Genomic DNA, 12,474 nt, shown 5'->3' on the forward strand with positions numbered 1-12,474 from the left:
AAAACCTGAATATTTTGTCCATGTTCCTAAAGCATCTATTAATGGCATATAATGAAGCATAAAAAAAAAATTCATTATAAACCAAATAGTCTTGGAACTTGCTGCTCCCTTCAGAACACTAAATTCAGATCCATCAACCATCATCTAATGTCTTTTCAGCATACTATATTAGAATATATAATACACAACCATTCAATACATTGAAGAGAATTCTTAATGCTAACGAAACATACTTTTTCCTTTTATATGAAGTTGACTTCCATGAATATGAATACAGTGGGGATGAACATTTCAATCAACAATAAGGATCTTCTTGCAAAAGAAAGACATGGATTTGAAAATAAATACAACATGTAGAAAATGTCATGACTTTGAAATAAAGGACTACCAACCTATGAGCCATTATAAATCTATGGAACGACAAGATAATGGGGAAACACAAAAGAAACTAAAGTATACCTAATCACTTTTATCCAAGCTTCAGTGCCTCCCTAAGACCAAAGCTTAAATTATTTTGCTGACCCTTCTTGCCAAAACCAGCATTTCCTTTATGCATCATTTCCACAAACTCATTGTAGTCTATTCGTCCATCCTGTGATAAAATATCAAAAAAAAAAAAGAAAAAAAGTCTACGAAATATAAATTTGAGTCTTCATGTGCAAAATTTGATAACTCACATTATCCTGATCTATTTCTCGAATCATCTCTTCAAGATGGGCATCTTCTATGCCGAACTCCTCACAGGCTTTTTGGAGTTCATCTTGAGTGATATATCCACTCCCATCTTTGTCAAAATATGAAAAAGCTACAAAGAGATTATCCTCTCTCTCGATCTTGTTTAGATGCAGTCTTGCAGCTATAAATTCACCATAGTCGATAGTCCCACTGTTGTCAATATCTGCCTGAAAATTTTATTTACTTAAAGCAGCATCAGAATAGTGAAACAGGAGAGTTTTATGTATAAATTAAAAGAAAGCTTACAGAGAACTATAAAGTAGATGTGGACAAAACTTGAAAGCAATAGCACAAGTGAGGTATCAAATATAAAGAAAGATGCAGGGAATGCAAATATAGATGCTGATATAATATGACACACACGAAAACACTAATAACTGATTCATTTATGGTAACATGATTTTTGTTTCATGAAAAGAGTAGAAGGAATATGACTTCAGATAAAATATCTTGATAAAATGGCTAATGTTTTAGCACACTGAAATCACATGTTCATTATTTCAGGAAAATAACATTTCAAAATATCCAAAGAAGTCTTGAATTATTGGGTACAGATATAACCAAGTAAAAGCATTTAGTTACCATGAGATTATAAATTATTGTTTTATACAATGAAACACAATTAGCATCTTATTTCATGGAGAAGCTAATGATGGGAAAGAGTCATATCTCACCCTGAAGACAAATTTGAAATTCAAATAGGGCGCAAATATGCTGAAAAAAAGCATCTTCTGCGGTTTAGTTCAAGGCTTCGAGCAAGAAAGCTATTTTAGAACATAAAGGAAATTCTTTGACCACAAATGAAATTATGACAGATATCTACCAGGCAGTTGAGGAATTTTTCCTTTTTTCCCTGTATGATATACACTAAAATAGTTGATTCAAAATAAGGACGTACAGGGTGGTCCTAAATTTCTTCTTCCTTTTTTTCAAGAATGACTTTGAAAAGGACTTTGATTTGTGGTCCTCATGGGCCAAGCCCCTACAACTCATAAAAGGATTGCCTGGCAGCTCATTACAGAAGTTTCATTTCAAAATAATCAAGGTTCAGCCCCTCTTCCATTAATTGGTCTTTCTTCTTCACTTAATTTTCCTTTACCTTTTTCTTCAGTTTTCTACAACCTATATAGATAATTACATCAGTGATGAGCTGTACAACATAAGAAAAAAAATGTTAACTATTCTGTGGAAAGGCCCACTTACTGTCAGATTATATTTGTCCTAAAATAACATGATTCTCTAAGGCCCACAAAAACACAAAATCTCCTACCTTCAGCATTAAATCAAATGTATGGGGTAATGGTCAAATAGAGACAGTTGGAGGCTTGGAGCCATCTCAAACTTTGATAAGTTACAAGATTCCTCCAATCCATAAAGCCATTATATACGACTGGTATAAAGCACGTTCATTAAGATTAAGATAATGCTGAAAACAAAATCCAAGGGTCACAAGATTAAGATAAAGTGCATCTTACAAGTCATTTTATGAGAAGCAACTAACTCACAAAGAAAATTTAGGTAGTGCTTACTGCTTCCATCAGAGCTGAAATTTCGGTGTCCTTGAGATTTGCACCAACTCTTTGCAAACCAACCTTGAGTTCCTCATATGTGATTTGACCACTATTATCCGTGTCTATCATCTTGAACATTTCTTTCAGGCCTGTAATTTCTTCTTCAGACATCATCTCAGCAATGACCTACAAATATGTAGCAATTTCATAAAAAAAACCCAGTCACATCCAGCAAATTTGAAGACTCAGATACTACAACATTACAAAATCTGAGCAAACAATGTTTTTCTCATTTAAATGATTTATTTAAAAAGCCACGAAAAGTTGTTGGCAAACATGTTTACATGGGAATCAGAACCTAATGCATCATCATATAGACAAACGCCATACAATAAAGTGCAAATAAATGTAAACTAATTCACTATTTAAGACACTTGGTAAGATTAACGGAAAGCTCCAGAGGGCCAAAATAGTTTTTGAGATTTGTCACATGATCAAGCATCCAACTAGCTGTCTTTGCCTCCAAGATAATTTTAACATTACCAAGATTACAAGATTGGGTTAGTTTTGTCCTACTGATGCAAGATTGAAGTCCGTTGGCTTTGGCAACTTGACTCTATGGCCATGTCAGACCCACCTGAGCCACATCATTGGGTTGGGTAGGCATGGGCCCACTTTTTCAATAAGCAGGTCAGGCTCATTCAAGAACAATCTGGTTTAGTTTTCCATGATGAAAATTACACATCGTTCTTTAAACAGGAGATGAATTTCAGAAAGCAAACAAAGGCAACAAAATCATCTTCTATAAAATCAGAAGACTGATTTCAGTTACACCAAGCCATTGGGACATGAGATTGAATTTTATCATCACTGTGTATCCAAGTTCTAAAAGAAGGCTTGAAATGTGTTTGAAACATGGTCTCAAAGAACTTCCATGTTGAGCTTGCAAAAGTATTGAATCCTTCATGGAATTCAAGCTTGTCTGTACTATGATCAATCTTTGTCTTTGCATAGTCACATTACTAGGGACAAGATACCAAATCTACTAGCCTTGAGATTATATAAAGCAAGGTTTTCCGTCTCAATATCGGACCCCATACCAGTGCCACACTAACACTGTGTCGGTATGGTATGGTACAGAGTTTTTTTAGCATACGAAATGTCAATATGCCACCTATACCAAGTATGAGTACCGGTACTGAACTAGGATGATATGGTATGCCCCGTATCTTCCGGTTCGAGCCAGTACGGCGAACCATGATATAAAGCATGACAACATTCTTAATGAAAACTCATGTAGATTCCCTGGAATAATTCTATGCATTGGCAGGGGACTTTCAACAAAATGTACAAGCAAAATGATATGATTTGTAGAGCAAGAAGTCTAGCTAATGCAGAATTTTGATAAGCCAAAATGACATAGATCATGACACTGTTTGTTCTGGAAACTTCTGCAATGATAAAGCTTCGTTGGATATATAAAAAAATCAATTCCATAAACTAACAGGATTATTTTAGTTCTTTAGAATTTTAAAAACCAGCATTTTCTATGGTTCACCTAGAAAAGCAGAAACATTGGTTGCCAAAAATGAGAGAAGAAATAGACTCCGATACGGCAAGCTCAGTACAATGAAAGAAGAAATCAGTTTTGTACTCAGAATATATTAGCAATATACTTTTCTCTGTGGTCTTTAATACTCTTATTGAGCATCTCACACCCATAAACTTAATTCTGTTTTATTAGGCTGAGAAGTTAAAGTACACACTACACAAGCTATAAAATATAGTCCTGAGGCAATTTCGTAACCACCACAAAAGAGAAGTGCACAAAACTAGAAGAGCATTTCTGTAAGTACAAGAGATCATATCAAATTTCACTGGTCTCAAATTAATTGATGGCATCTAATCCAGAACATGCAATCTACAAACGATGTGTTGGTTGATGAGCTAGAGTTAAGAGCACTAGCAGAGACCTTGAAAAAACTAGATTGGTCAAATTATACGGCCGATAGATCATTCCAAATATATTTAAAGTAATGAATAAGATTAGTTGGCTGCATGGAAAGAAACCACAGTGAAAATGGACTTGAGCAGACATGGACAGAAGTGCATAGAAACTTTAGTCCTGGGAAGACTTATATAAAATAAAATTAGAATGCATACTGTGAATAAAAGTTGTGAGGTTTATTGCATATGGCAGCAATCTAAAGCTTTTCTACACTTGTTCGTGAATTATACTAGGTCATGGTAGGTTATAGTACCAGTTTCAAATATTGAAACAACCTTGAAACTGTCTTAAGTTATCCAATGACTCACCCTAAGGGCCATTTTCTTAAGCTTGTTCATTGCAGAAAATTGCTTCAATCGACTTAGGACAGCAGAATTGAGAGGCTTATCAGGAGCTACACCATCAACCTGGACCCAAGGGTGGCCTGTGAGAGTAGAAAGTATAGTCATTCAACAAACAGTCTTTCCAAGCATAGAAAGAACAAAATACAGAAATAAAATAGGAGGCACAGCTATCTGAATTTTGAGACAGATAATTAACATTTTCTGGGCTCAGTTTCTAGACAGTATTACATGGTTTAGCAATTTCATATCAAATATAAGAAATTGAAAAGCTAAAACATTAAAGGTTTTAATGTGTTTTCCAACAGAAAGTTGATAAGTGCTCACAAAGAATAACCATCAGATACTTCCTAGGTGTTTGACAATGAGAAAACATATATTTAATAATGATCATGATATGCGATGATGAATGCACCCAATACCACCAGCAGGTAATTTATAAATTATACAGCACTTCAATGAACTGAGAAAATATCAAGCTGTTAATGGAGCATTTCACTATACAAGAATAAAACAGGTAACATTTTATGATACAGAAGGAAAAGACAAATAACACTTTACTATAGAGGAGATGGGAAAAAAAACAGACAGCAATGTAACTTACATAAAACTTCATGAGCATTCAATCGCTTTTTGGGATCCCTCACAAGCATTCTCCGAACCAAATCTTTTGCGCTTTCTGAGATACTGGGCCATGGGTCTGATGAAAAGTCAAGATCACCTTTTAAAACTTGTTCAAATATCCCTTGCTCTGATTCTGTTTAGGCAAATAGAATATTAAGTCAGTAAATTTTGGATTTTGGATTATAAAGACCAACCATCCATTAGATATGGCAATCTAAGAGTAACAACCACCAATATACTCACCATCCCAAAATGGAGGAACCCCACTCAATAAGATAATATATAATTACTCCTGCACTCCAAACATCTGCCTCAGGACCATAATGTTTCAGCAGAACTTCGGGAGCAACATAGTATGGGCTACCAACAACATCTGTAAACGTTACAGATGATGTTTGAAAGAACGGATGCCATCAAATCATAAAGGCAACAGTGTTAAAAATTTTGTAACATGAATAGAACAAATAAATATGAAGAAGATAGAATTCAGAATAGGAAATTAGCTCCAAAATAACAGTTTAGTATTTCATTAAAAAAAAGGCCGCATTATCATAAATTTCAACTTTTAAATGATAAGGTATGTCACAAATCTTTTTCTTGGGTAACTATCCTGCCTTCATTAAAAACAAGGCTGCATTATCATAAATTTCAACTTTTAAATGATAAGGTATATCACGAATCTTTTTCTTGGGCAACTATCCTGCCTTCATCTATCCTTTAGTGCATATCAAGCTCATTTGCTTCTAGTCATGATATTTCGTGAAACACATTCTAGGATGATCATAATCACCTAGGGTATAGGTCAAACAAGATCAACTAATGACCAAATAAAGTCAATCAAATAGAGAAAAAGTAAGGGATCCTTTGAAAAATGTAAAGGAACAAATATTCGAAGCTGAACCCAAAAGAATGGCCCATCAAAAATGTTATCTTAGTTTATTCATCATATTGAGCATTGATCAAGAAAAATTACTTTAGGCACTATTGATCACCTTTTTGGGGAATGTCTGGTCAACATATCGTAAATTTTAGCAAATATTAGCAATTTGAAAAAGTTGAATCGGCAACATCAGTTGCAAATAGAAGTTTGATCATATTTATGGTAGATTCAGACAAAATTATAGTTTAGTTTTTGCAAAAAAAAATTGTAACTTAGTTGTATTCTTAAAATTCAGATATAATCATCATCGTGTTCCTTCATGTGAAAAATGAACAACAGTTAAGCAGAACTCTTCATAATGAGTGAGAAGAATTTTTTATCTTTAGACCAGCAGTCACCTGATGTCAAAGCCACCCATCGCTGCCAGATTTTTAACCAAAGCAGCTATAAGCATGAGACAGCCCTTCTATGAAATCTAAATTAGATAGTTTTCCCCAGTAAGAAAGAGTCTAGATGGAGGGGCAAGATGACAAGGTTTGGATATAGGAAACTATGACAATCTGCAAGCACAAAATTATAAGCCAAGAAGTGAAATTGAAAAAGCTATATTGGCAAGAACCAGCTGATGAAAAAGTAAATCCAATTAAGTCATAGGTTTCTGGAGATCTCTTTTTCTACTTAGAAATTAAGTTTGGAACATCAAAGGCGACACTAAGCACAGTCAAACAAATTAGATGGTAGTCTCCATGTGGAAATGCTGAAAGTATATTTGATTTATCTCACACTAGGGAATCCCCTGTAAAAGATATAAGTTTGAACCGTCGAGGATGTATAAGGCCAACCATAGAGAATTGTAGCATAATTTGTTGCTTATGGTTATTATACGACTGAAGCTATGTTATGAAGTACTTTCGATGGCTATTATCAGAAGCCTTCGAATGTGATGAATTAGGTCGCTGTCTGTTCTAATTAGTTAAACATGCAAAATGAATACCTTGAATGCAAAGAACTGTTGAGAAGGTTAAGGTCACGAGGAGATCGTACATGCACCATACACCTCAAGTAGATAATACAAAACAGTGACTCTTTAAATTGAGCTAAACTAGCGCTCAAATAGCCAAGACCACAATAACTAACAACCAAATGATGGACAAATTTAGCAACATAAGAAAGATGAAAGCAAGTCATGATTACATAGACCCACTTGCATGATATAAAAATTTGTTCTAATGAAAGAGGGAAAACTTATATGACCAAGTGCATTAATGAGCACTAGCTCCTAATCCATCAGCAACTGCCACTAAAGAAGATTTTTCTCAAATTCCTTTGTCCTATGGTTGGTGCAGGAAAGCACAAGCCTTATTATCTCAGGAAATATAACCCGATATATCCCGGGATACCAGCTGATAAGTTATCACCATAATGGTTGAGATTCTTCAATCTTTCTCTAGCAGTTTTAAATGAATATTTTATGATCAGAGTGTAATAATTTTGGCTTGACCATATCCACTGATATTATGAAATGTCAAATCCCAAAATAGCACCTAAGATCCTAGTGTACCAAAGTTCATTTATTATGAGAAAGATAGATACTCAAGGTTAAATTAAAATACATAATGACTTAGTGTACCAAAGTTCTAAGGTTGGTGATAACCTCCATTAGTCCATTTAATATGAGACATCTACAACTTGCAACACATTAAATACAGCCATTGAAAACATAAACAAATAAAACATAAGATTTGCTATCACAATCTGTAAGGAAAATGGAAAGGTCTAAAATTCAAAGGACGAGTGGATATAATAGGGAAACAAACGGAATTAAATTAAGGGCATGTTTGGTTGAGGGGAGTTGGGCTCTAGAATGGGGATGGGAATAAGTGACTCCAATTTCAACTGTTTGGTTGGGGGGTGTCCCGTTCCCATTCCAATTCCGGGGTGAAATGGAAAATGCCCCAATCCCCCAAAATCCAATCCGGACTCTCTCCTAGTATTCAAATTTCATTCTGATTCTTATTCCGATTCTAGTCACAACCTAATGCAAAGGGGAATACGGAATTTCCATTCCAGTTGCGAACCAAATGCACCCTAAAAGGGCAACAGGGATACTAAACCTAGCACTAAAGAAAAGGGTTGAATATTGTAATAATTTCTAATAACAGAATTAATAACTTGTTCATGAAATATTCATTGATTTGTATGTTCTCAACCTTAATGGTGTGTTTGGATCGCGACCGAAATTTGAATGGGAATCGAAATCCAAATCAAAATTGGAATGGGTTGGAATGAAAATCAAAATGGCCATGTCCTCCAACGCATTTGGTTCATAACTGGAATCAGAATCAGAATCGAAATGAGATTTGAATACTAGGGGAGAGTAGATATTGGATTTTGGGGGATTGGGGTATTTTCATTCTCCCTCGGAAAAGGAGTACAAAAGGGACTCCCCCCAACCAAACGGCTGAAATGGACACTCATTCTCATTTTTAATCCCAACCAAACGTGCCTTTAGAGTCAAGTCATCATCCATCAAAAATTAAGAATATTTTGCAGACTCCTCTAACCTTTACATCAACCCTCTAAATTCCATATTCCTAGCTAACGAATATGGTGAAAACAAAGACCAATCTTGGAACCCTAGGATGTTTATTGTTGAGAAGAGAGACTCATTTTCCTGGTTACATTGTTTAAGATTATACATCAGGAATCTATGGTTTCCTAAATTTGGGAAAAATCTAAATGAAGAGGAAGAAGGTAAGGCAAGATATAGGAAATGGCATTCATCTACAAAGACCAAACATCAATTATGAAACAAAAGGAGAGATTAGAATTTAAACAAGAAATAAATGCATAATGTAGGGCATTCATTCATCACAAATTTGAATCTACTGAATTTTTTGTTCTTGCCCTTGTCTTGTTGTTTTGTTCTTACAACCATGTTTGAAGGCAAGGTATGCTGAACTGGCCCGTACCGGCTAGTTCAGCACGTACCAAACCGGTATCGGCACCGACCGGTCCAGTTCGGCTATACAAAATGGTTTCGGGCTCGCCGGTCCAAGGTTATACAAAATGGTTCCGACCCATACGGGAGTTCCGTCAGGTTCGGCCAGGACTTGGTGCGAATCGGCACCGAGTCTGGTTTGATCTGTGGCATTTAATGCCATAGCCTAGATATGTAATGCCACAACCTATGGCTGTGGCATTTTAATGCCACTCTTTTTTGCCGGTTCGGACCGATTCAAACTGGTCTAAACCAGTACCGGTACCGGCGCCGACCGGTACGCCGACCGGTTCCGATTCGGCGATTCTTGTTTGAAAGTTTCATGTCATGCATGAACAATATATCAATTTTTCAACAAATTTAATCTTCTTTAAGATTTCTTCTTTCTTAAAAAAATACAAAAAATTTAGTGGAGTCCAAATTTTCTTCCCTCAAAAGGCCATTTCATACATCAAACTTGGCATTGTTCTTTCATGATTGGTTAATGATAAGTATGGAATGTTAAACACTTGACATGAAAAGGATCACATACACAAAAAGGAGACATTTTTAATCTTTCTTCTTTTTTAAAACCTTACCAAAACTTTAGTGGATTTCAAATTTTCTTCCCTCATAAAGCCATTTCATACATCAAACTTGTCATCGTGCTTTCCTGATTGGTTAATGATAAGTGTGGAATGTTAAACAATAGGCATGCAAAGGATCACACACAAACACACAGAAGAAGGAGACATAAATAAGAGCGAACAAGAATTAGAAGGGCTAATGATGCAAAGAATCTCCATCAATGTCCATTTAAGCTTCAAAAGCTAAGTAACTTAAAAATTGGAGTATGCTAAGGGCCAACCAAGAACTTATGAACATAAGGAACCAACTGAATTAAAAATTTACAGATATAGGAGAATAGACCCCAACAATATGCAACAAAATGATGGGAGATATGAAATAACACCAACTCAGTGTTATGGTGACAAAATGGTAACAAAAGAAACCAAGAAGTCAAATTTGACCTCAAATAATGGTGGGTAAACTGGGTTTGGATCAAAGGAAAGGTGAAACAAATATTTCACGCATGGAAGAGGCCTCACAAGTTCAAAATAATGGCTGAAGTTTGCAAGACAATGACAACAAGAATGAAAAATTGAATAACAACAAGAATAAAAAAAAGAAATGAAAAGAAAGAAAAGAACGAAAGAAAAGCCTCCCATGACCTTTTCTTATTTCTGAAGCCCCCTCGCTATACCAGGACATACCATTCTCAATTTTTTTCAGAGAGGACAAACCCTTTTCAGTTAGATTCTGATAAAGACAATCTCTCTCTCTCTCTCTACAAACACATTTAGTTAACATTCTTAAGCAGTTTAGGCATATTGTATATGCTGATAAACCTTTTTACTCTAAAATTAAAATCCAGTTAGAAATGCATCTTCATCTCATCCACCTCCATTGATTCAACTGGTGATATTACATCTATGTCATGTTATACATTTGATTCAATTCATTGAAAATAAAAACATAAATGATTCAGCAGTGAAATGATGTATCAATGTTCAACATTTTGCTGATTTCTGATTCCAACAAATGCATGTATTGGTACAGATAACATTGTACATCAATACAATGAAAAAGCACAGGTTTCACATCAAAATCGAGTTCTTACTTCAATTAAAATAATTATAGAAAAACAAATAGCAAGGAATTAATGAATAGCCCTTCCAATGTGAGACTAATCTAAAGAAGTACCTGGCTTAAAGAAAATGGACAGCCCAAAGTCGATCGTCTTAAGTGGCGACTCCTCTTTCTGATTGGCAAAAAGAAAGTTTTCGGGCTTGAGATCCCGGTGCATGACCCCTAATGAATGGCATGCTTCCACGACACTGACGATCACCCTTGCAAGTTCCGCAGCTGCCTTTTCCGAGTAATGCCCCCTCTGAATGATCCGATCAAAGAGCTCTCCCCCAGCACACAACTCCATCACTAGGTGCACAGCTACAGCGTCATCATAAGCCCCAACAATCGAGATCACATTGGGGTAGCCGGCGAGGTGGTGCATGATCTGAATCTCCCTCCTCACGTCCTCAACATCCTCCTCCGTCACGAGCTTCCGCTTGGCGATGGACTTGCAAGCATGCTCCTTTCCGGTGGCCTTCTCGACGCAGAGGTAGGTGGTGCCGAACTGCCCCTGGCCGAGCTTCCGGCCGAGGCTGTAGAGGTCCTTGAGCTTCTCGGTCCGGCGCTGGAGGACGGAGTCGATCTGGAGGCCGACGCTGGAGACTCGCTTGATTTGGGTGGGCTTCTTGGGGGGCGAGGATTGGGGATGAGGCTCCTCCGAAACGGGGGCCGGCGCCGCCGCCGGCTTCTTGAGGTCCTTGTCGGGAATCTTGACCGGATCCGGCGGCTTGTCCGGGGCGACGGCCGCCGCGGCGGTGCCGGCGGAGGTGGCAGGGGGGAGGACCTCCGGGCCGCCCGGCGAGCGGGTGCGCCAGAGGGTGGCGGAGATGGACTGGAAAAAATCCGTGCCGCCCGGCGTTGCTCGGGCCGACGCAGGTGTTCCCCATCCGCTTCCCACTATCTCGATCTCGGCGGCGATCCGGATCTTGGCCTCAGCTCCGCCGCATTGGGGTTTCGCCGGCGACGAAGGGAAGCGGAAGCGGAGACGGGCACGGGAAGAATGCTAACGTGGAGATTTGTATTGATTACGATCGAACAGGATGGCGTGGGATGTTGTGAAATCGGAAGAAGCAGGGAGAGAAGCCGAAGGTGTGGCGGGACCGGATCGGCTGCACGCAGGGCTGAAAGGTATTGGGTATGCATCGGATGCCACCGTATTTATATCCATATTTATTTTCCTGATGAATACATATAGGTATGGATATTAATTAGATGTAAGATTTATATTCATAATGGATCCAAATACAAATCCAATACTAATAGTAAGGATATAAATGTAGATATAAGTTAAATTATTAAACTGTATGGCCATAGAATCAAAAATATTACTAAGTAGATAATAAATCAAATTAAGAATATATTAATATATTTATTTTTTTAGAAGTTCATAAGTATGTAAAATTAAATAAGATTACAAATAGATTCCAATACTCAAATACAGATGAATAGTTATTTATTTATATCCATATTCTTTATTCTTGTTATGGATACATATATGGTATTAGTTGGATGCTCAAATTTCTATCCACACTTGTTGCTGTTGAGGATCGACTTGACTCGGGCGCCAAGCGGAAGAGATGCCGAAAGACTCAGTGAAGAGCTGCATGGATCATATGGAGCAGTGGTTTGGGACAAATGGGTGTATCTCGGGTCCTGGTTCGCAATCCAGATCCGTCCTCAAACAACAAAGATGATGAAGTTCT

The 12,474-nt window shown here is 37.1% G+C and overlaps 1 protein-coding gene across 1 annotated transcript in view; it reads right to left on the reverse strand.

Annotated features, from left to right (window-relative positions):
• Nucleotides 1-11,925, reverse strand: part of LOC103721833 (calcium-dependent protein kinase 17-like) — a 28,500-nt gene extending 16,575 nt beyond the window's left edge. Inside the window, 9 exon segments of the mRNA XM_026810311.2 lie at nucleotides 460-592; nucleotides 678-902; nucleotides 2,265-2,432; nucleotides 4,563-4,678; nucleotides 5,200-5,352; nucleotides 5,463-5,496; nucleotides 5,498-5,603; nucleotides 10,840-11,612; nucleotides 11,614-11,925. Coding sequence (XP_026666112.1) covers nucleotides 470-592; nucleotides 678-902; nucleotides 2,265-2,432; nucleotides 4,563-4,678; nucleotides 5,200-5,352; nucleotides 5,463-5,496; nucleotides 5,498-5,603; nucleotides 10,840-11,612; nucleotides 11,614-11,658 — 1,743 coding nt within the window. The 5' untranslated portion in view covers nucleotides 11,659-11,925 and the 3' untranslated portion in view covers nucleotides 460-469.
• Nucleotides 11,926-12,474: the final 549 nt, after the last annotated feature.

The sequence above is a fragment of the Phoenix dactylifera genome, unplaced genomic scaffold, assembly GCF_009389715.1.
Source record: "Phoenix dactylifera cultivar Barhee BC4 unplaced genomic scaffold, palm_55x_up_171113_PBpolish2nd_filt_p 000089F, whole genome shotgun sequence".
In the NCBI taxonomy this organism is placed as follows: domain Eukaryota; kingdom Viridiplantae; phylum Streptophyta; class Magnoliopsida; order Arecales; family Arecaceae; genus Phoenix; species Phoenix dactylifera.